The 20,486-nt window shown below is 41.8% G+C and overlaps 1 protein-coding gene across 2 annotated transcripts in view; it reads right to left on the bottom strand.

Moving 5' to 3' along the window:
- LOC134927971 (N-acetyllactosaminide beta-1,6-N-acetylglucosaminyl-transferase-like) overlaps positions 1-20,486 on the bottom strand; it is a 157,377-nt gene that overhangs the window by 35,000 nt on the left and 101,891 nt on the right. For both annotated transcript variants that reach the window (XM_063923134.1, XM_063923135.1), the window contains exon 4: positions 8,390-8,479. In XM_063923134.1, coding sequence (XP_063779204.1) covers positions 8,390-8,479 — 90 coding nt within the window. The remainder of the gene's footprint in view (positions 1-8,389; positions 8,480-20,486) is intronic.

Here is a 20,486-nt window from a genome sequence, read left to right as displayed (position 1 = left end):
TGTGTGGGAGCAAATGGCGCGCAGCGGGACCGCTGCGATATGCTGGCGGGGGTAGCGGACATGTGCCCGGGCACCGGAACTAACTCAAGCCAGCCTTTTCTTGCTTAATGATCCTCAGTAACTTGCTGCCCATGGCGCCCCCCCCCCCCCCCAGCACCCTGCACCCTGTGAGTGCCGTTGGTGTGTGGGAGCATGGAGCGCAGCATGACCGCCGCATGTTACCTCCGTCACTGAAGTCTTCTGCCGTCACCGAAGTCTTCTGTTCTTCTAATACTCACCCGGCTTCTGTCTTCTGGCCTCTGTGAGGGGGTTGACGGCGTGGCTCCGGGAACAAGCAGCTAGGCGCACCAAGTGACCGAACCCTCTGGAGCTAATGGTGTCCAGTAGCCGAGAAGCAGAGCCCTTGAACTAAGAAGAAGTAGGTCCTGCTTCTCCCCCCTCACTCCCACGCTGCAGGGAGCCTGTATCCAGCAGGTCTACCTGAAAATAAAAAACCTAACATAAAGTCTTTTAGAGAAACTCAGGAGAGCTCCCCTAGTGTGTGACCCATCACTCCTGGGCACAAAGTCTAACTGAGGTCTGGAGGAGGGGCATAGAGGGAGGAGCCAGTTCACACCCAGTTTAAGTCTTTATAGTGTGCCCAAGCTCCTGCGGATCCGTCTATACCCCCCATGGTCCTTTTGGAGTCCCCAGCATCCTCTAGGACGTAAGAGAAAATCAATTATGAGTTTGAAAATTAACTTTAACCAGGTGCCTGGCATGGCTGCATCAGATGCAACCACACCAGGCTGTTTTTTCCCTGACGTGTGCAACTGATGCAACCTGTCAGAAAGCTCACTGGTCCGTGCTCAGAGGGACCTTCCTGTCCGCCCCCCAGTGTCTGCCATGCTGCCGATCACTGCTAAAACTAAAGTTGCGATGCTCTGACCATCGATGATTGTGATGTTCTGTTCATCGATGTTTGTACCGATGTTTAGTAAAAAAATATTTTATTAAATAAAATTTAATTGGATATACTTTCAATATACAGTGGGGATTGAAAGTTTGGGCACCCCAGGCAAAAATTCATTTTAATGTGCAAAAAGAAGCCAAGGAAAGATGGAAAAATCTCCAAAAGGCATCAAATTACAGATTCGACATTCTTATAACATGTCAAAAAAAGTTTGATTTTATTTCCATCATTTACACTTTCAAGAGAACAGAAAACAAAAAATGGCATCTGCAAAAGTTTGGGCACCCTGCAGAGTTAATACCTTGTACTGCCCCCTTTGGCAAGTATCACAGCTTGTAAACGCTTTTTGTAGCCAGCCAAGAGTCTTTCAATTCTTGTTTGAGGTTTCTTCGCCCATTCTTCCTTACAAAAGTCTTCCAGTTCTTTGAGATTCCTGGGCTGTCTGTGACGCACTGCTCTTTTAATGTCTATCCATAGATTTTCAATTATGTTGAGGTCAGGAGATTGTGAAGGCCATGGCAAAACCTTCAGTTTACGCCTCTTGATGTAATCCACCGTGGATTTTGAGGTGTGTTTAGGATCATTATCCATTTGTAGAGGCCAGCCTCTCTTTAACTTCAGCTTTTTCACAGATGGCATCAAGTTAGCGTCCACAATTTGCTGGAATCTTATTGAATCCATTTTTCCTTCTACTCGTGAAATGTTTATTGATGACATGATTGATCCACCCCCATGCTTAACAGTTGGGCAGAGGTTCTTTTCATTAAATTCTGTGCCCTTCCTTCTCCAAACGTACCTTTGCTCATTCCGGCAAAAAAGTTCTATTTTAACCTCATCGGTCCACAGAACTTTATTCCAAAATGCATCAGGCTTGTCTATATGTTCATTTGCAAATTTAAAACACTGATTTTTGTGGTGAGGACGTAGAAGAGGTTTTCTTCTGATGATTCTTCCATGAAGACCATATTTGTACAAGTATCTCTTTATAGTGGAATAGTGTACCACAACTCCAGTAGCTGCCAGATCTTCCTGGAGGGATCGTGCAGTCAAACGTGGATTTCGACTTGCTTTTCTCGCAATCCTGCGAGCTGTTCTGTCTGATATTTTTCCTGGTCTTCCAGATCTTGCTTTAACGTCCACTGTTCTTGATGACTGACATTTCTTAATTACATTCCGAACAGAGGATATGGGCATCTCATAACGCTTTGCTATCTTCTTATAGCCTTCTCCTGCTTTGTGAGCGTCAACTATTCTCAGTTTCAGTGTTCTACACAACTGCTTAGAGGAACCCATGGTGCTGATTGTTGGAGCAAGGTCAGATGAGTCTGGGCTTTTAAAACCTTTGAGATTGACATCATCTGGTCTTTCCAGATGATGATTGAGAACAATCCATGAACTGACAGGTCTCAGCTGTCCAAAGGGGGCAGTACAAGGTATTAACTCTGCAGGGTGCCCAAACTTTTGCAGACGCCATTTTTTGATTTCTGTTAATTTAATAGTGTAAATGATGGAAATAAAATCAAACTTTTTTTGACATGTTAAAAGAATGTCTAATCTGTAATTTGATGCCTTTTGGAGATTTTTTCATCTTTCCTTGGCTTCTTTTTGCACATTAAAATGAATTTTTGCCTGGGGTGCCCAAACTTTCAATCCCCACTGTATGTTCTTTACCTAATCCAATCAGAAAAACCTAAGCGTTTAAAAAAAAAAAATTAGTTAAGTAGTTAAGATCCTAGTTGTTCTCAATAAAAATAACAGTCTGGAGCAATTTGTGTACAGTAAGTGTCATTTGTAATACAGACAAATCTGCTGATTTTTTTAGGTTGTTCAATACTTTTGTAAACCACTATATATTATGGAACTTTAGAAGTACGGTATATACTAGTAGAGCAAAATCAAGATATTAAACATATATTTGTGGCGGCAAAATTTTTTTAAAAACCCCCCCAAAAAAATCTGCCCACTGACTATTATGATCTCGAAGTACGTAGCTCCCAACATGACCCTCTCTAGGAGGGACAAAATGCTCTGCTTCTGGTCTTTTCTCTTAATGTATGATTGCCGGCACCTGTTTTGAACAGGTTAATGTATAAGAAAAGTGTTTCAGCACATGTGATGGCAATCATAAATTAAAAGGGAAGTCCTAGAAAAGAGCATTCTGTCCCTCCAGGAGAGGGTCATGTTGGGAGGGGGTGTAGTATGGTTTGCCGGCGGTCGGGGTCCCGGCAACCAGCATACCAACGCCGGAATCCCGACCGCAGGCATACCGACAGCTGGGCGAGTGCAAATGAACCCCTTGCGGGCTCGCTGCGCTAGCCACGCTGTAGGCACGGTGGTGCGCTACGCTATCTATTCTCCCTCCAGGGGGGTCGTGGACCCCCAAGAGGGAGAAAAGATGTCGGTATGCCAGCAGTCGGGATTCCGGTGCCGGTATAGTGGTCGTCGGGAGGCCGGCCACTGGCAACCTGAAGACCACCCGTTGGGAGGTACAGTATGCATGTATGTTATACTCCATAACAAACTTCAGAACAAAAGACAGTTCTGAGTAAAGTATGACACCTAGGCAATGAACTTGGGGGGTAATTCCAAGTTGATCGCAGCAGGAATTTTGGTAGCAGTTGGGCAAAACCATGTGCACTGCAGGGGAGGCAGATATAACATGTGCAGAGAGAGTTAGATTTGGGTGTGGTGAGTTCAATCTGCAATCTAAATTGCAGTGTAAAAATAAAGCAGCCAGTATTTACCCTGCACAGAAACAAAATAACCCACCCAAATCTAAGTCTTTCTGCACATGTTATATCTGCCCCCCCCCCCCCCCCCCCCCCCTGCAGTGCACATGGTTTTGCTCAACTGCTAAAAAATTTCCTGCTGCAATCAACTTGGAATTACCCCCTTGGTTCATATAGTTGATTATAATGTCAACAAAAATAGATATGTCAGGTAAGTAGCATCTGTTGACTAGTGGGAAGATTCTCAGTTCAGTTTTTGAAAGGGCTAATTTAAGGTGAAAAGAGGACATCCAAGATGAAGTGGCAGAAAAACGTTTGTCAGTTTGCATGTCAATACAGATGGCGAAAAATACTGGGAGGATAGATTAATTTGGTTGCCAACTGCATACAAGTGATGCTGAAATCTAAAAAATCTAAATCCAAGAGCAGTAGTATATAAACAAACAGCAGAGGGCCTAAGACCAAGCCTTGTGGTACTCCAATACCGCTTTCAGATTGCAAACCCGGGTCTGAGCAGGCTCCGTTCCTTTCACATTGCAGATTCGACCCGGGTTAGTCCCGGGTTATTCCCAGGGTGGTGCCTAGCACACTGAGCCGGATAACCCATATTAGACACTATAACGTTATTTAAAATAGAGATGAGTGGGTTCGGTTCCCTGAGAACCAAACCCTACCGCGCTTCACTACCCGAGCCCGGATCCGAGCCCGGCTCACGTTTTCCCGCCTGACTCGGAAACCAGAACGAGGCAAAACATCATCATCCCTCTGTCGGATTCTTGCAGGGTTTGGGCTCCATATAAGGAGCCGCGCATTGCCGCTATTTTCACTCCGGCATTGGAGAGTGTAGCGAGAGGACGTGTCTCCGTCCTCAATGTCTGTGCGGGAGGGAAAGTGGGGTGCCGATTCTAGTACTGTCTTGTGCTGCTCAGTCCAGTGTAGTGTCTTATGCTGCATCAGTCCAGTCACAGCCGTATATGTCCAGTGGTACTGCTACATAAATCCAGTCCAGAGATACTGCCGTATATGTCCAGTTGTACTGCCATATAATTCCAGTGATACTGCCGTATATGTCCAGTTTTACTGCCGTATAAATCCAGTGGTACTGGCATATAAATCCAGTCCAGTGATACTGGCGTATAAGTCCAGTGATACTGCCGTATAAATCAAGTGAAACTGCCGTATATGTCCAGAGGTACTGCCATATAAGTCCAGTCCAGTGATACTGCAGCATATGTCCAGTGGTAAGGCCGTATAATTCCAGTGATACTGCCATATAAGTCCAATGATACTGCTGTATAAATCCAGTGATACTGCCGTCTAATTCCAATGATACGTCCGTAAAAGTCCAGTGGTACTGCCATATACTTCCAGTGATACTGCCGTATAAATCCAGTGGTACTGCTATATAATTCCAGTGATACTGCCGTATATGTCCAGTGGTACTGGTGTATAAATCCAATCCAGTGATATTGCCGTATATGTCCAGTGGTACTGCCATATAATTCCAGTGGTACTGCCATATAAATCCAGTCCAGTGGTACTGCTGTATAAGTCCAGTCCAGTGGTGCTGCCATATAAGTTCAGAGGTGCTGTCCTGTGCTGTATATTATTTACTCTAAATAAAGGGTTTATTAATATGTAATCCAAATAATTTTTACAGGGTTTGCCCTGTGTGGTGTAGAGGCTCTCCTTTGCTGCATTTTGTTATATAACTCCAGAAAAATAATGGAGAACAAAAATTTAGAGGATAAAATAGGGAAAGATTTTATTTATTTATTTATTTATTTATTACCAGTTATTTATATAGCGCACACATATTCCGCAGCGCTTTACAGAGAATATTTGGCCATTCACATCAGTCCCTGCACCGGTGGAGCTTACAATCTATATTCCCTATCACATGTACACACACACACATTCACACTAGGGTTAATTTTGTTGAGAGCCAATTAACCTACCAGTATATTTTTGGATTGTGGGAGGAAACCGGAGTACCCGGAGGAAACCCACGCAAGTACGGGGAGAATATACAAACTCCACACAGTTAGGGCCATGGTGGGAATTGAACCCATGACCTCAGTGCTGTGAGGCAGTAATGCTAACCATTACACCATCCGTACTGATCAAGAACCACTTCCTCCTACGGTTGCTGCTGCTGCTGTTGTTGCCGCTGGGAGTTGATCGTCATCCCAGAGGGGAAGTCGGACGACCACTTGTACTATTTCAACTAAGCAATTGGCTGTCCAACAGTCCTTTGCGAGGAAGATGAAATATGACAGCAGTCATCCTGTTGTAAAGCGGATAACTGTGGCCTTGACAGCTATGTTGGTGTTAGACATGCGTCTGGTATCCGCCATTAGTGCAGTGGGACTGCAGTGACAACCCTAGATGGGCCAGGTGTTTGGGCCGTATACTTTTGTTGCTTAGCTTAGCCATACAGCTACCTCATTGCACCTCTTTTACTTCATTGCATGATGTGCTGTTTGGGGAATATTTTTTTTTTAAGTGCTATCCTGTCTGCCACTGCAGTACCACTCCTAGATGGGCCAGGTGTTTGTGCCGCACACTTGTGTCGCTTAGCTTAGCCATACAGCTACCTCATTGCACCTCTTTTACTTCTTTGCATGATGTGCTGTTTGGGGAATATTTTTTTTTTAAGTGCCACCCTGTCTGCTACTGCAGTGCCACTCCAAGTGTGCAGTGTTTGTGCCGCACACTAGTGTTGCTTAGCTTAGTCATACAGCTACCTCATTGCACCTCTTTTACTTCTTTGAATGATGTGCTGTTTGGGGACTATTTTTTTTTAAGTGCTATCCTGTCTGCCACTGCAGTGCCACTCTTAGATGATGTGACCATATCTCTCTCTCATGCACCCCTAAGCTCATTTTCCTTTAACCTGGATCAGCTGCTATGTAGGTGTGTTGGTGACTGTCTCACTTTGAAAGCCAGTAGTCTGTTGACAGGTGAGCTGTAAACCAGGTAAGCACACTTGTGTAGTTGTGTTATTTGTGTTGGTGACTGTCTTACCTTTTAAAAGCCATAAGTGTGGCAGGTAAGCTCTAAACCAGAAAAGCACATTTTCCTCTATGAGACAGCAGTTGCCAGGTTTCTATAAAATCTATGTGAAAGTTTGTGATAGAGTAGGACTTGCAGTGAAATGGGGTCCCGTGGAGTGGGCCGCAAGCTTACATGCATTGTACAATTCATAAACCAAAACCCCATTGTTTATTTAGATGTAACATTAAAGCATTAAGGTGAATGAAGCTGCTTAGGAGAGTGCTGGGTTTTCTGTTTGGTATATTTGAGTTCGGTGGTCACAGCCCACCGCACCCCAACCCCTGGGAATGGTGAGTGCAGTGGTTCCTCGTGTTTGTTTGTACAACAGGGTTAATTTTTAATTGGCCCATTTGTGACCATATCTCTCTCTCTCTCTCATGCACCCCTAAGCTCATTTACCTTTAACCTGGATCAGCTGCTATGTAGGGTGTTGGTGACTGTCTCACTTTGAAAGCCAGTAGTCTGTTGGCAGGTGAGCTGTAAACCAGGTAAGCACACTTGTGTAGTTGTGTTATTTGTGTTGGTGACTGTCTTACCTTTTAAAAGCCATAAGTGTGGCAGGTAATCTCTAAACCAGAAAAGCACATTTTCCTCTATGAGACAGCAGTTGCCAGGTTTCTATAAAATCTATGTGAAAGTTTGTGATAGGAGTAGGACTTGCGGTGAAATGGGGTCCCGTGGAGTGGGCCTGCAAGCTTACATGCATTGTACAATTCATAAACCAAAACCCCATTGTTTATTTAGATGTAACATTAAAGCATTAAGGTGAATAAAGCTGCTTATGAGAGTGCTGGGTTTTCTGTTTGGTATATTTGAGTTCGGTGGTCACAGCCCACCGCACCCCAACCCCTGGGAATGGTGAGTGCAGTGGTTCCTCGTGTTTATATATATATATATATATATATATATATATATATATAAAATTTACACTACATATTGCCCAAAATTTTAAAAGCATGGATTAGATGAAACTTCATGTGCTCTGTAATATCGAGGAACTCATGCAAATTAGCAACATCTTTCAAATGAATACAATTTGCTAAACAAATGTAACAAAAACAAAGAAAAGAAAAAAAAACACCATGTAAGACTACAGTCAGCAAACACCGGTACATTACTGTTCACTTCTACCTAGTGAACAGGTGGTCATTTTGACTGAGCTCTTTGGTGGGAAAAAGTCAGCACAAACAACTAAGTTGCATTATAAATAAAGCACAGTACTGTGAGATTTAAACCATACTCGTTTTGATACCTCTGTTATCTCTAGCAAAAGTAGAAACATAATCCAAGTTTGTTGTAAGATATTATTATCTTTTATGCAGTTTTCTACCTGGGAAGGTTTTATAACAATTGTTCATTGTTTCTTGTATGTTTAAGAACAGATGTTGTTAATTTTATTAAGTAAACTTTGAGGACGCATGCTGAGAACATTTTATAAATTAATGAAAGGTAAATGTCTGTCAACATCGTAAGAATAGGTAAATGTTGTAGACATCAACAGTTGAAATTTTAAACAGGTATTTCAAAAAGAGCAAGTGTCCCCACCTCCTGGATTTGCTATATCTTGTTCAGCTGCATGTATCATGTGTCCTGTTATCTTTGACTTTCATACTACAGTAAAAACAATGAAAGTGTAATGAAATTGTGTTACCATGGCAGCCATCATGACTACTGTCATCACTCCACTTTATCGCTCTGAGGTTACCTTCCCATTTAGCATCTGGCATGGACTCTGGAAACTCTGGTGGAAAAGAAGGAAAAAAATTGTCTCCGAAAAGCATATATCAGTGGTACAAACATATTAGGTCTAGTTAGGAATTAATCATCATTGTTTTTATCATTAATAACTTAAAATAGTTACACTTGTGTGAGAATTGTTTTTATGTTACTATAGGTAGTGCTGTAAGAGGTCTTTATGGTGCTCTGTGCCAACCATGTCCCCTGAGCATATGACATTATGCAGACCTCCCAACTGTCCGATTGGAGCGGAACAGTCCAGTTTTTCTTGGACTGTCCTGCTGTCCCACCCATGGGTCACAGTGTCCCGCAGTGTGTTTGTGTGGTTGGGGGGGGGAAGGGGGGGGGTGGCCAGGGGCAGTTGGGAGACCCTCTCTCACTCGCTGTTCTGCTCAGCAGCAGAGCAGCGGTGAATAGAAGCATAAAATAGTGCAAACATAAAACACTGAACATGAGGCTGGCCAGTATATTTTGGCTACCAATCTCTACTAAAGTCTAATGAAAATTATGAGGGTCCACAAATTGCATTTTTCACTAAACTTCTGGAAGTCACCCTTACCAGAAATTTCTATTTACTTAATGGGGAGTTCTGGCAGCAATGGCCCTCATTCCGAGTTGATCGCTCGCTAGCTGCTTTTAGCAGCAATGCACACGCTACGCCGCAGCCCTCTGGGAGTGTATCTTAGCTTAGCAGAAGTGCAAACGAAAGGTTAGCAGTTCTGCTATTAAATATTTCCCTGCAGTTTCTGAGTAGTTCCAGACCTACCCCTAGATTTGCGATCACTGCAGACTGTTTGGTTCCTGGTTTGACGTCACAAACACGTCCTGCGTTTCCCCAGGCACGCCTGCGGTTTTACCTGACACGCCTGCGTTTTTTAGCACACTCCCGGAAAACGCCAAGTTACCACCCAGAAACACCCACTTCCTGTCAATCACTCACCGATCAGCAGTGCGACTGAAAAGCGTTGCTAGGATCTGTGTAAAATTGCATAGTTTTGAGTAAAAGTACTTTGCGCGTGCGCACTGCGGCCCATGCGCATGCGCAGAAATGCAGATTTTTGCCTGATCGCTGTATAGCGAAAATCTGCAACGAGCGAAAAATGTACGGTGTGTGCGATGGGGCCTTCCATTGCACCCTCGTATGCGAATACCTTCATGGTCGCTATTTTTGACTCCTGAACTGCCGACTTATACAAAATTCTTTACACATTGATGACGTGCTCCTATTTTGGAGAGGAGCCAGGGAACTCTTTCAATCTCACTTAGAAAGGATTAATAACATGGACTATCCAATTAAATTTACCCACGAAATGAGCCAAACCCAGATCCACTATCTGTATGTTGATATCTGTTTGATCAATAATAAAATTGTTAGAGCAATCTATACAAAACCGACAGACTGCAACACAATATTAGCATACCAAAGTTACTTCTCCAGCGCTTAAGAGAGGTCTCCCATTCTCCCAAATATTAAGGGTCAAAAGGATCACTAGTTGCACACGGAAGTGGAGGAAATCCAGATCCGAATCACGTAGTCCGCTGCATGGAGCATTTTCCAGTATGGACCTTTTTAGGAAAGCCACTGTTGCTTTTACCTTTGTTAGCTATAGTATATGTCTTCATAAAGGAGTTACAACTTGTCACATGCAACAGGAGAGCATGCGATATATTGCATGCAATCCTGACGCCCGGGAAGCTCCTAGGCGGCCCAAGGGGCATCGGCTGCAATTTGTCCCGTAGGAGAAATTGCACTTGATCGCACCTGTGTATGGGGACCTTTAGTTTAACCTTAGCAAACCATGTTTCAGTGCCAATTCCAGTGTATTTAAAGACATTGTACATAGTCTTTGTGTAAATAAATGAATTATATACATATATAATCTAACTTATATTAATTATATATATATATACACATATACATACACATATACATACACATATGTGGTACAGCACTCCCGGTGACTCATAAAAGAAACACTAGAGGAGCAGCATTGGTTCAGGCAATGTTTCAGTGCCCCTTTCATATGTGGCACTTTCATGTATTACATATTAAAGGGGCACTGAAACGTTGCCTGTGACCTAATACTGCCAGGAGTGCTGCACCCCATTCATACTATTGTCATTCTATTGTGCGGGCTCTCGAAGTCCAAATCTACTGGGAGAGCCAGACCTCATGAATCCTCTATAGCATTTCATACATAAAATAGTAATTATTTACAACACTGCTACTTTTACACTGTGTATGTAAACAATTCATAAACATTTTATTATTATTAAATTAATAAGGAGTTAGCATCCAAAAGATAGGTCTCTTATCTCTGTTATGGTAACCTTTAACTATTTTGAGGTTACACTCTCCCCCTGGTGATCTGTGGATAGATTATTTCTATCACTCAAGCCTGTATTAAATATACTAACTCCCTAACCTGAACTCATCTTTAATTCCACGGAGGAGCATCCAAAGTATGGCCAAGTAAACACAATGTTAGAATATATGACTCTATAGCATGGGTCTTCAACTTGTGCCTTCCAGCTGCTGTGGAATTACACATTCCAGCATGTCCTGCCTCAGTTTTAGCATGCTTTAATAGCAAAACTGTGGCAGGGCATGCTGGGATGTGTAGTTCCACAGCAAATGGGGGCCTACAGGTTGAAGACCCATGCTCTATTGTCATAGCTCTAGATATCCCAAAATGATCACATGTAAGAATCATAGGTTGTCGGCAAATTCTTCTAGGCCTATTTACTATCCTCTCATCCTCCCTTTTTTAATTGATGCTAAAAAGGGAGTAGTTTCGGCTTGACTATTCCTATTGTTTTCACTCAAACTTGGTCCTCAGGACCCAAAACAGCTCACATTTTCCAGGTCACCTAGCAGGAGCATAGGTGTAGTCATTACTCACTGACACATTTGAAAAGATCCACAGGTGCAGTTAATTATTTCACTTGTGACCTGGAAACATGAACTGTTTGGGGTCCTTAAGACCGAGTTTGAGAACATGTGCTCTATCTGAATATTCAGAAGACTCACAAACCATGTATTTTCTCCTGGTATCAGCTAGTGGTTAAGCATTATCAATTGTATAGGTGAGTCAGCAATCATTGGGTTTTTATCTAACTATCTAATTCCCTTGTCCATTACATTCCCTTTCCCATTTATACTCCTCCACTACTCTTTGATGTTCACTTTTCTCTTTTAATTTCTCTTCCGTTTTTAGTTTGGCAGGGTGAAATTCAACATTTTTCCTAATATTATCTAGGGGTATATCTCGACCTATATGGAGTAAATGTTGCCAATGATAAGTTAACACAACATACTGTCCTGACTCAGGTCTAATGCGGTACACAGGTAAGTTACAAATTTTCTCCACCACCATCACATAAGGGTTATCCTTCCATTTAGTAGTTATTTTTATGTTTTTCAGGGAGTGCAAGCTGCCTAAGCAATACCAAATTCCCAGGGTCTAAAACCTTACCCCGAACTTTCCAGTTATAGCAAGTTTTGTTTTTTTTCACCAAGTTTCTTAGCAGTTTGGCTAGCTATATTGTAAGCCTCCTTTAACTCTTCCCATACATTGTCTACATACTTTGTATGTGGTACAAATAGTCTACTGTTTTTAATTAGTCCCATACAAAAATCTGTAGGGAGTTTAGTCTCGTTTCCAAACAGCAGTGAGCTGGTAGAAAACCCTACAGTTTAATTTCTTGCACAACTATAGGCATGCACTACCTGATTAATATGTCTCTTGCAATATCACTTGCTTAATAGGTCCAATGTCCCCAAAATGTCAAGTGAAGTTGGTATGTTTCTAGATTTAATTATCCCACAAAAAGAACACAATTCTTTGATCTATTTGCTTTCAAAATCGCTCCCCTGATCAGAATGCTATTTGGAATGCCACAATAAAAAAGAACTTATCTCACAAGGTTTTAGTCACAGTGGTAGCCTTTTGATTAGATTTTATGTAGGTCAGTGCATATCTAGTAAAATGGTCACTCATTATCAATATATTACACTTCTTGCCTGGATCCACTTCTAAAGTCAAATAATCCAACCATTCTACAGTACAGTAGGTCTATATGACCATTGCTGGTAAATGTCACCATTGAGGTAACTTTGGTAGGAAAAGTTTTCTGCATTATGCAACTTCCACAGGATTTCCAATATTTCTCTATTTCACTATCCGTACATGGCAAATAAAATCAGTCAGTTACTATATTTAAGGTTTTATCAAAACCTAAATTCCCATGTTTGTTTTGTAGTGCATGCAATACTGGAGTGTGATACTTCTTTGTAGGACAAGCTGGTATCTTCTCCTATCCCGATGCTTAGTATTACAATATAGCAACCCGTTCTTTACTATTTAATTTTTCAACTGTCTTTCTAATAAATGAATCTCTTTCCTACACAGTTGTAAATGTAAAATATCGACATCTCCTGTCATCTGTGAGATCATAAACCCTTTATTAGTATCCTGTCAGCTCTAGTTGGCTGAGCCAACAATGAGATAATGGCAAACCCTTTCCTGTAGCCCCAAAGGCACATGTTAAATTATTACCTAGATACACACTCCACCTGCCAGTGGCAGATTGAGATGGAAAAACAGCCTGGAAAATGTATGGAAGCAGCTCTAAGGGGGGTGGGGTCTGTTGAGGGGGGTGGCATCCACAGGGCCTGATTCTGAGTTGTACGCGTTTGTGGTCTTGAGTCTTTTGCTGCAGTTGCATATGCAACTTTATGCTAATGCCACTGCAGTGCCCTTCCCTGGTGTACATACGTGTGTCCAAATAAGCAAGGACTGAGGTACTCACTTTCAGTGTCTACAGATGCGGCAATCATACTTTGTGTATCTTTAGATGCCACCATTGGTTGCACAATTGAAAATGTCACCAGCCCTGTGCAGATCATCCATCTGAGTATGACCTCCAATGTGAGTAATTCAGCACCTCTGTACGCAACCACTTTCAGACCACTCTACTATAGTTTCAAATTGGCTACCTAACCTTTCATCGTTTCATGATGCATCAGCCCCTTCATCTTTCTCTGCATTAGATTTTGGCTATGTGGGTACATATACTTGGAAAGTGGTTATAAAAGGGGATGTTGGTGACTCTGCAGCCTCCTCCTTTCTTATGTTAGGCCATATACTATTCCATTGTCTCCCTGATTTTTCATCAGTCACCATCTTTAAAGGAACTAGGCTTCGATCCAAATTCCTGTGTGTCTCTGTCAGCATTGCACAAACTATTTTCAACTCTCCCCTCCATTAGTCTATTATGTGGGGTTGGGCAACCCTATATAAAATCTTTACTTGTGTAGTCACATCTCTATCAGAGAGGTGTATCCCACTTACACCAATGCACCTTCTAGAGTTTTTTTTTCCTTTTTGTTGACACCACAGGAACATATGTTCCCCTGTAAAGCATACCATCCTTATCACTATATTTCCTGAGTTATATTCCTTTCTTTTATCTGGATCTTGGCAGTGCCTTCAAAATGTAATCAACCTTTAACTTTCTATATTGATAGGTTAATTGTTATTCAGGGCCTGCTTCGGAAGGGCCACATTTTATCTAATTTCCTAACCCCTGGCACTCATATAACAATTTAAACTGTTACATCTGCAATAACTCACACCATTTGTAAACCAAATCTTTCTTTATTTTTCAAGAACTCTTCATTTGCTATGTCAAGAATGCACAGATTTGGTCTTCAAAGGTAAGTTCATATGCAACCTTTTACAATCTACTAAGCACATACAGTATACAGGACCACAATTGTATTAATCTCATCTGTTAGTAATACTGAGGCATTCGAGAGATTTAACCAAGTAATGGCTAAAATCTAACTTACATAAAACAATCAATGAAAATATTGACTAAAAGTATTCATTGACTACAGTTTATTTCAGGACTAAGATTACACTACAATTAGCCCACAGTGCCGATAGCAAGCTCCAGGTGGATAATCCAGCTACCGGCCACACCATGCAGACACCGCCATCAAAGCCGTCTGAAGCGCCGCATTGGAGAAGGGAAGCTAATCCCCCTCCAGCTTGGTCTGTGACCGAAATTGATGACTTTTGCGGGACTCCACATCCACTGCTCCACTCAGCGGCTGCAATAATACATGAGCAAGTGCGGTCCACAAGCCACCAACACTAGCAGCACTGTGACACCTGTGCTACAGACATCCACAGCACGGCTGCAGCGGTGACTGAAAGATATACTACCGTGTGGAAACGCTATTGCCAGCAGCACTTTCACTGCTTACATCGTTAATATATTGGAAGCGGCAGGTATAAAGACACATTGGGGTAAATTTACTAAGATGAGAGTTCTATTTAAGATGGGATATTGCCCCTAGCAACCAATCAGACTTTACTTCTCATTTATCTAGCACCTTCTGGAAGATAATACCTGGAATCTGATTGGTTGCTATGGGCAACATCCCATCTCAAATAGAACTCCCATCTTAGTAAATTTACCCCATTATCGTTTGGAGACCCTACATGTATATTATCACGGTCCTTCCAAATACTGGAATTAACGGCGCCTTCACTATCAGCATAACGCTGTGTACCCACCTGGGCTTGGTAACTATACTCAGCTACTACAAAAAAACATAATGGAACATTAACAGTTAATCATATTTGTATTCCAGCGGCTTCATAGTCATCACAAACTTAATAATCCCGGGGACGCCCGGCACTCTCCATGGGTCTTTATTGACATTGGTCAATTTTATAGTTATATGGATATGGATATGGCTTTTTAAGCTGCTGTTTTACTGCATATACATTGTTACTTATTTTTATCAAAGTGTTGAATATAATTGTTACACAGTATGACAAGTGTGCCCTGTTCTACATAGCAGTAATAGTCAATCGACTAGAGCTGAATCTACAAAGGCAAATGTCACATATATGATTATAATGATTTTATATGTGGTAGAATAAAATAACCTTTAGGATATTTATTTCTGGATTCCTTTGGCTATTATTTCTTGGAGCACAGTGTATAGAGTTCTATGAGCGCCTCTATTATTTCCTTTTCCTTTATTGCAAAAATTAGGAGCACTACACAACTCCTATATAGAGGCAAACGTGGACCACACACTGTCCCCCAATTAATTTGACACATAGTGTGAGTTAAATCATCCCTATCTGTTGTTCACTAGAACAGGCGCTGCAACTAATAGTGTTCGTTTTTAAAATTAAAACTGGGATCTACTGACTAAATCTTAACTAAGACAAAGCAAAAAAAAAAAAAAAAAAAAGCGACTAAGAAACTAAATTTAACATCCTTGTCAAAATTAAATGGAAGTAGGTTTTCAAATTTTGAAAGAACATTTATGTGTCCTAGATGTTTGCAGGAATAAATGATTGTGCATTGCACTTGTTTGTTGTAACAAACTTAAGGCATTTTATTGTATATGACACATGGGAAAACTACGGTAAGTGAAACTCAGTAGTTTAGATTACTAAACACATAGTTAAAGGTAGTCTAACTTCTTAAGGGAATGTTAGAGAAATGTTCTCCAGCAAAATACATTAAAGTGTCATTAAACTTCTAAAGTTACTGTATGTTTAAAACATTGACTAAAATTAGACTAAAATAAAAACTGTGAACCATGACTAAATCTTGACTAAAACAAAGCAGGAAAACATGTGACTTTAAATTTAGTTCAATTTGAAGTGACTAAGACTACACTAAATTGAAAATCCTTGTCAAAATTAACACTGCACTCAACTCAGTCGTGCCAATCCATTACTACTTAACCTAACACAAAAAGGTTGCAAGTAACATGACTAGCAACAATTACATATATTAACTTGCATCGTGCTTAACCATAGGGTATAGTAATTATCGTGGTGCGCCATCTACTGGATTGACGTGTAAACTAAAACTTCATTAGTCAAGATAACCTGCCTGATTAGTGATTGATATATAGCCAGAGTTTCATGGGAAATAGATCTAGTATATCTATGTATATTTATGTATGCATACATACTTGTCTAATTCTTTGCATTTAGGGTGTGCAACAAATGTATATATATATATATATATATATATATATATGTAGATCAAAAAATGAGGCGCCACTCAGAGATTTGTTGAAAAGCAAACAGGTGTGTATTCAAAATATGTGTGGTTATATATATATATATATATATATATATATATATCAACATACACAATTAAAGGGTGCTATAAATTCAATAAAAGTGGCTAAATTGCCTGTTAAAATGGCAATACTCTACAACTCAGAAACAATTAAAAAAAGATGGTGTCTAGAATGCGCATATTTTTTATTCACCATAAAATCAAAAGGTTTACAGTACATAAAACTGTGTAGCGTCCACATCAATCAATACATATAATGAAGTATATTCAAAACGTAACACTGATTCACAACGTAACACTGATTAGTGGAGTAATTCCATAGATAGATGATGCCAGTCTGTGATGTGGATGTTGACTTTCCAATCCAGCATGTTTCGTCACACTTCATCAGGGGTTAAATCAGCACCAGGGTGAATGTACACATACAAGCATTTTATAGAATGATCACAATGTCATTTTACATGAAGATGGAAATTCAATAATTGCAGAAACAGAATGGAGTAATCACAAAGTGAGAAAAAAGGTGGATAAAAATCCACTACCATTTATGGAGGTATATAAAGATTAACAATGTAAAGAATAGGATTGTCTCTTTGTTGGCACACTAAAGAAGAAAGATGTATATTTAAAGTATAACTTTTAATGTTGTCCATTAAAATACTTCACTATGTGAAAAATATGAGACAATACATATGTAAATAAAAGATACATATATCAAAATGTTACAAATGGTTCACTGTGTGCTATTTGTTAATCTCAAATAATTTTTGTATGTTTCCACCCTAATAATAATCTATGGGACTGTGGTCAATGGTCACATAATTACTTTTAAAGCATCTTAATATAATTCAGTCAACAATGTGTCAACATAGGGCCGAAACCAAAATTGCTAATGTGATTCCTGATATGGTGTTTTTTTATTTTTAGAGTTGCTTACTGTACATGTATTTATGAAGCAGCAGGCATATTACTGAATGGTGAGCAGTATATCTACCTTAGAGGTGTAAATATGGTGTAACAATTATCCAATGGACATTCTAATTGTACAGTGCCCACACTACTATTATGCAGACAAAATTGTACCTCTAGTCAAGTTTTCTATTGCAGACGGCTAACATAAACTGTGTGTTCAGAATGACAATGGTCAAATAATTTATTTCTATAGCTATACCAGCTTATCCATATTCATAGACCATGTCTATTGTGCAGGTCTGACAAGTGTATATTCTCTAACATCAGAATAGAGCATTTATTCCACAAGGTCTGCCGACTAAAATAAGAATTTACTCACCGGTAATTCTATTTCTCGTAGTCCGTAGTGGATGCTGGGAACTCCGTAAGGACCATGGGGAATAGCGGCTCCGCAGGAGTCTGGGCACAACTAAAAGAAAGCTTTTAGACTACCTGGTGTGCACTGGCTCCTCCCACTATGACCCTCCTCCAAGCCTCAGTTAGGATACTGTGCCCGGAAGAGCTGACACAATAAGGAAGGATTTTGAATCCCGGGTAAGACTCATACCAGCCACACCAATCACACCGTATAACTCGTGATACCATAACCAGTTAACAGTATGAAATTTAACTGAGCCTCTCAACAGATGGCTCATAACAATAACCCTTTTGTGAACAACAACTATGTACAAGTATTGCAGACAATCCGCACTTGGGACGGGAGCCCAGCATCCACTACGGACTACGAGAAATAGAATTACCGGTGAGTAAATTCTTATTTTCTCTGACGTCCTAGTGGATGCTGGGAACTCCAAAAGGACAATGGGGATTATACCAAAGCTCCCAAACGGGCGGGAGAGTGCGGATGACTCTGCAGCACCGAATGAGAGAACTCAAGGTCCTCCTCAGCCAGGGTATCAAATTTGTAGAATTTTGCAAACGTGTTTGCCCCTGACCAAGTAGCAGCTCGGCAAAGTTGTAAAGCCGAGACCCCTCGGGCAGCCGCCCAAGATGAGCCCACCTTCCTTGTAGAATGGGCTTTTACTGATTTAGGATGCGGCAGTCCAGCCGCAGAATGCGCCAGCTGAATTGTGCTACAAATCCAGCGAGCAATAGTCTGCTTAGAAGTAGGAGCACCCAGTTTGTTGGGTGCATACAGGATAAATAGCGAGTCAGTTTTCCTGACTCCAGCCGTCCTGGAAACATAAATTTTCAAGGCCCTGACTACGTCCAGTAACTTGGAATCCTCCAAGTCGCTAGTAGCCGCAGGCACTACAATTGGTTGGTTCAAGTGAAAAGCAGATACCACCTTAGGGAGAAACTGGGGACGAGTCCTCAATTCTGCCCTATCCATATGGAAAATCAGATAAGGACTTTTAAATGACAAAGCCGCCAATTCTGATACACGCCTGGCCGAAGCCAAGGCCAATAACATGACCACTTTCCACGTGAGATATTTTAGATCCACGGTCTTTAGTGGCTCAAACCAATGTGATTTTAGGAAATTCAACACCACGTTGAGATCCCAGGGTGCCACTGGAGGCACAAAGGGGGGCTGAATATGCAGCACTCCTTTTACAAATGTCTGAACTTCAGGTAGTGAAGCTAGTTCTTTTTGGAAAAAAATCGACAGAGCCGATATCTGTACCTTAATGGAGCCTAATTTTAGGCCCATAGTCACTCCTGCCTGTAGGAAGTGCAGAAATCGACCCAGCTGAAATTCCTCTGTTGGGGCCTTATTGGCCTCACACCAAGCAACATATTTCCGCCATATGCGGTGATAATGTTTAACCGTTACATCTTTCCTGGCTTTAATCAGCGTAGGAATGACATCCTCCGGAATGCCCTTTTCCTTTAGGGGCCGGCGTTCAATCCGCCATGCCGTCAAACGCAGCCGCGGTAAGTCTTGGAACAGACAGGGCCCCTGCTGCAGCAGGTCCTGTCTGAGCGGCAGAGGCCATGGGTCCTCTGAGATCATCTCTTGAAGTTCCGGGTACCAAGCTCTTCTTGGCCAATCCGGAACCACGAGTATTGTCCTTACTCCTCGTTTTCTTATTATTCTCAGTACCTTTGGTATGAGAGGCAGAGGAGGGAACACATAAACTGACTGGTACACCCACGGTGTCACTAGAGCGTCCACCGCTATCGCCTGAGAGTCCCTTGACCTGGCGCAATATCTCTCCAGTTTTTTGTTTAGGCGGGACGCCATCATGTCCACCTGTGGCCGTTCCCAACGATTTACAATCAGTGTGAAGACTTCTGGATGAAGTCCCCACTCTCCCGGGTGGAGGTCATGCCTGCTGAGGAAGTCTGCTTCCCAGTTGTCCACTCCCGGAATGAACACTGCTGACAGTGCTAGCACGTGATTTTCCGCCCATCGGAGAATCCTTGTGGCTTCTGCCATTGCCGTCCTGCTTCTTGTGCCGCCCTGTCGGTTTACATGGGCGACCGCCGTGATGTTGTCTGACTGGATCAGTACCGGCTGGTTTTGAAGCAGGGGTTTTGCCTGACTTAGGGCCTTGTAAATGGCCCTTAGTTCTAGAATATTTATGTGCAAGGAAGTCTCCTGACTCGACCATAGTCCTTGGAAGTTTTTTCCCTGAGTGACTGCCCCCCAGCCTCGAAGGCTGGCATCCGTGGTCACCAGGACCCAGTCCTGTATGCCGAATCTGCGGCCCTCTAGGAGATGAGCACTCTGCAGCCACCACAGCAGAGACACCCTGGTTCTTGGAGACAGGGTTATTAGCCGATGCATCTGAAGATGCGATCCGGACCATTGGTCCAACAGGTCCCACTGAAAGATTCTGGCATGGAACCTGCCGAAAGGAATTGCTTTGTAAGAAGCCACCATCTTTCCCAGGACTCGCGTGCAGTGATGCACCGACACCTGTTTTGGTTTCAGGTGGTCTCTGACCAGGGCCGGTGCTAGGGTG

Source organism: Pseudophryne corroboree, chromosome 5 (assembly GCF_028390025.1).
Source record: "Pseudophryne corroboree isolate aPseCor3 chromosome 5, aPseCor3.hap2, whole genome shotgun sequence".
In the NCBI taxonomy this organism is placed as follows: Eukaryota; Metazoa; Chordata; class Amphibia; order Anura; family Myobatrachidae; genus Pseudophryne; species Pseudophryne corroboree.
This window is presented reverse-complemented; position numbering and strand designations above follow the sequence as displayed.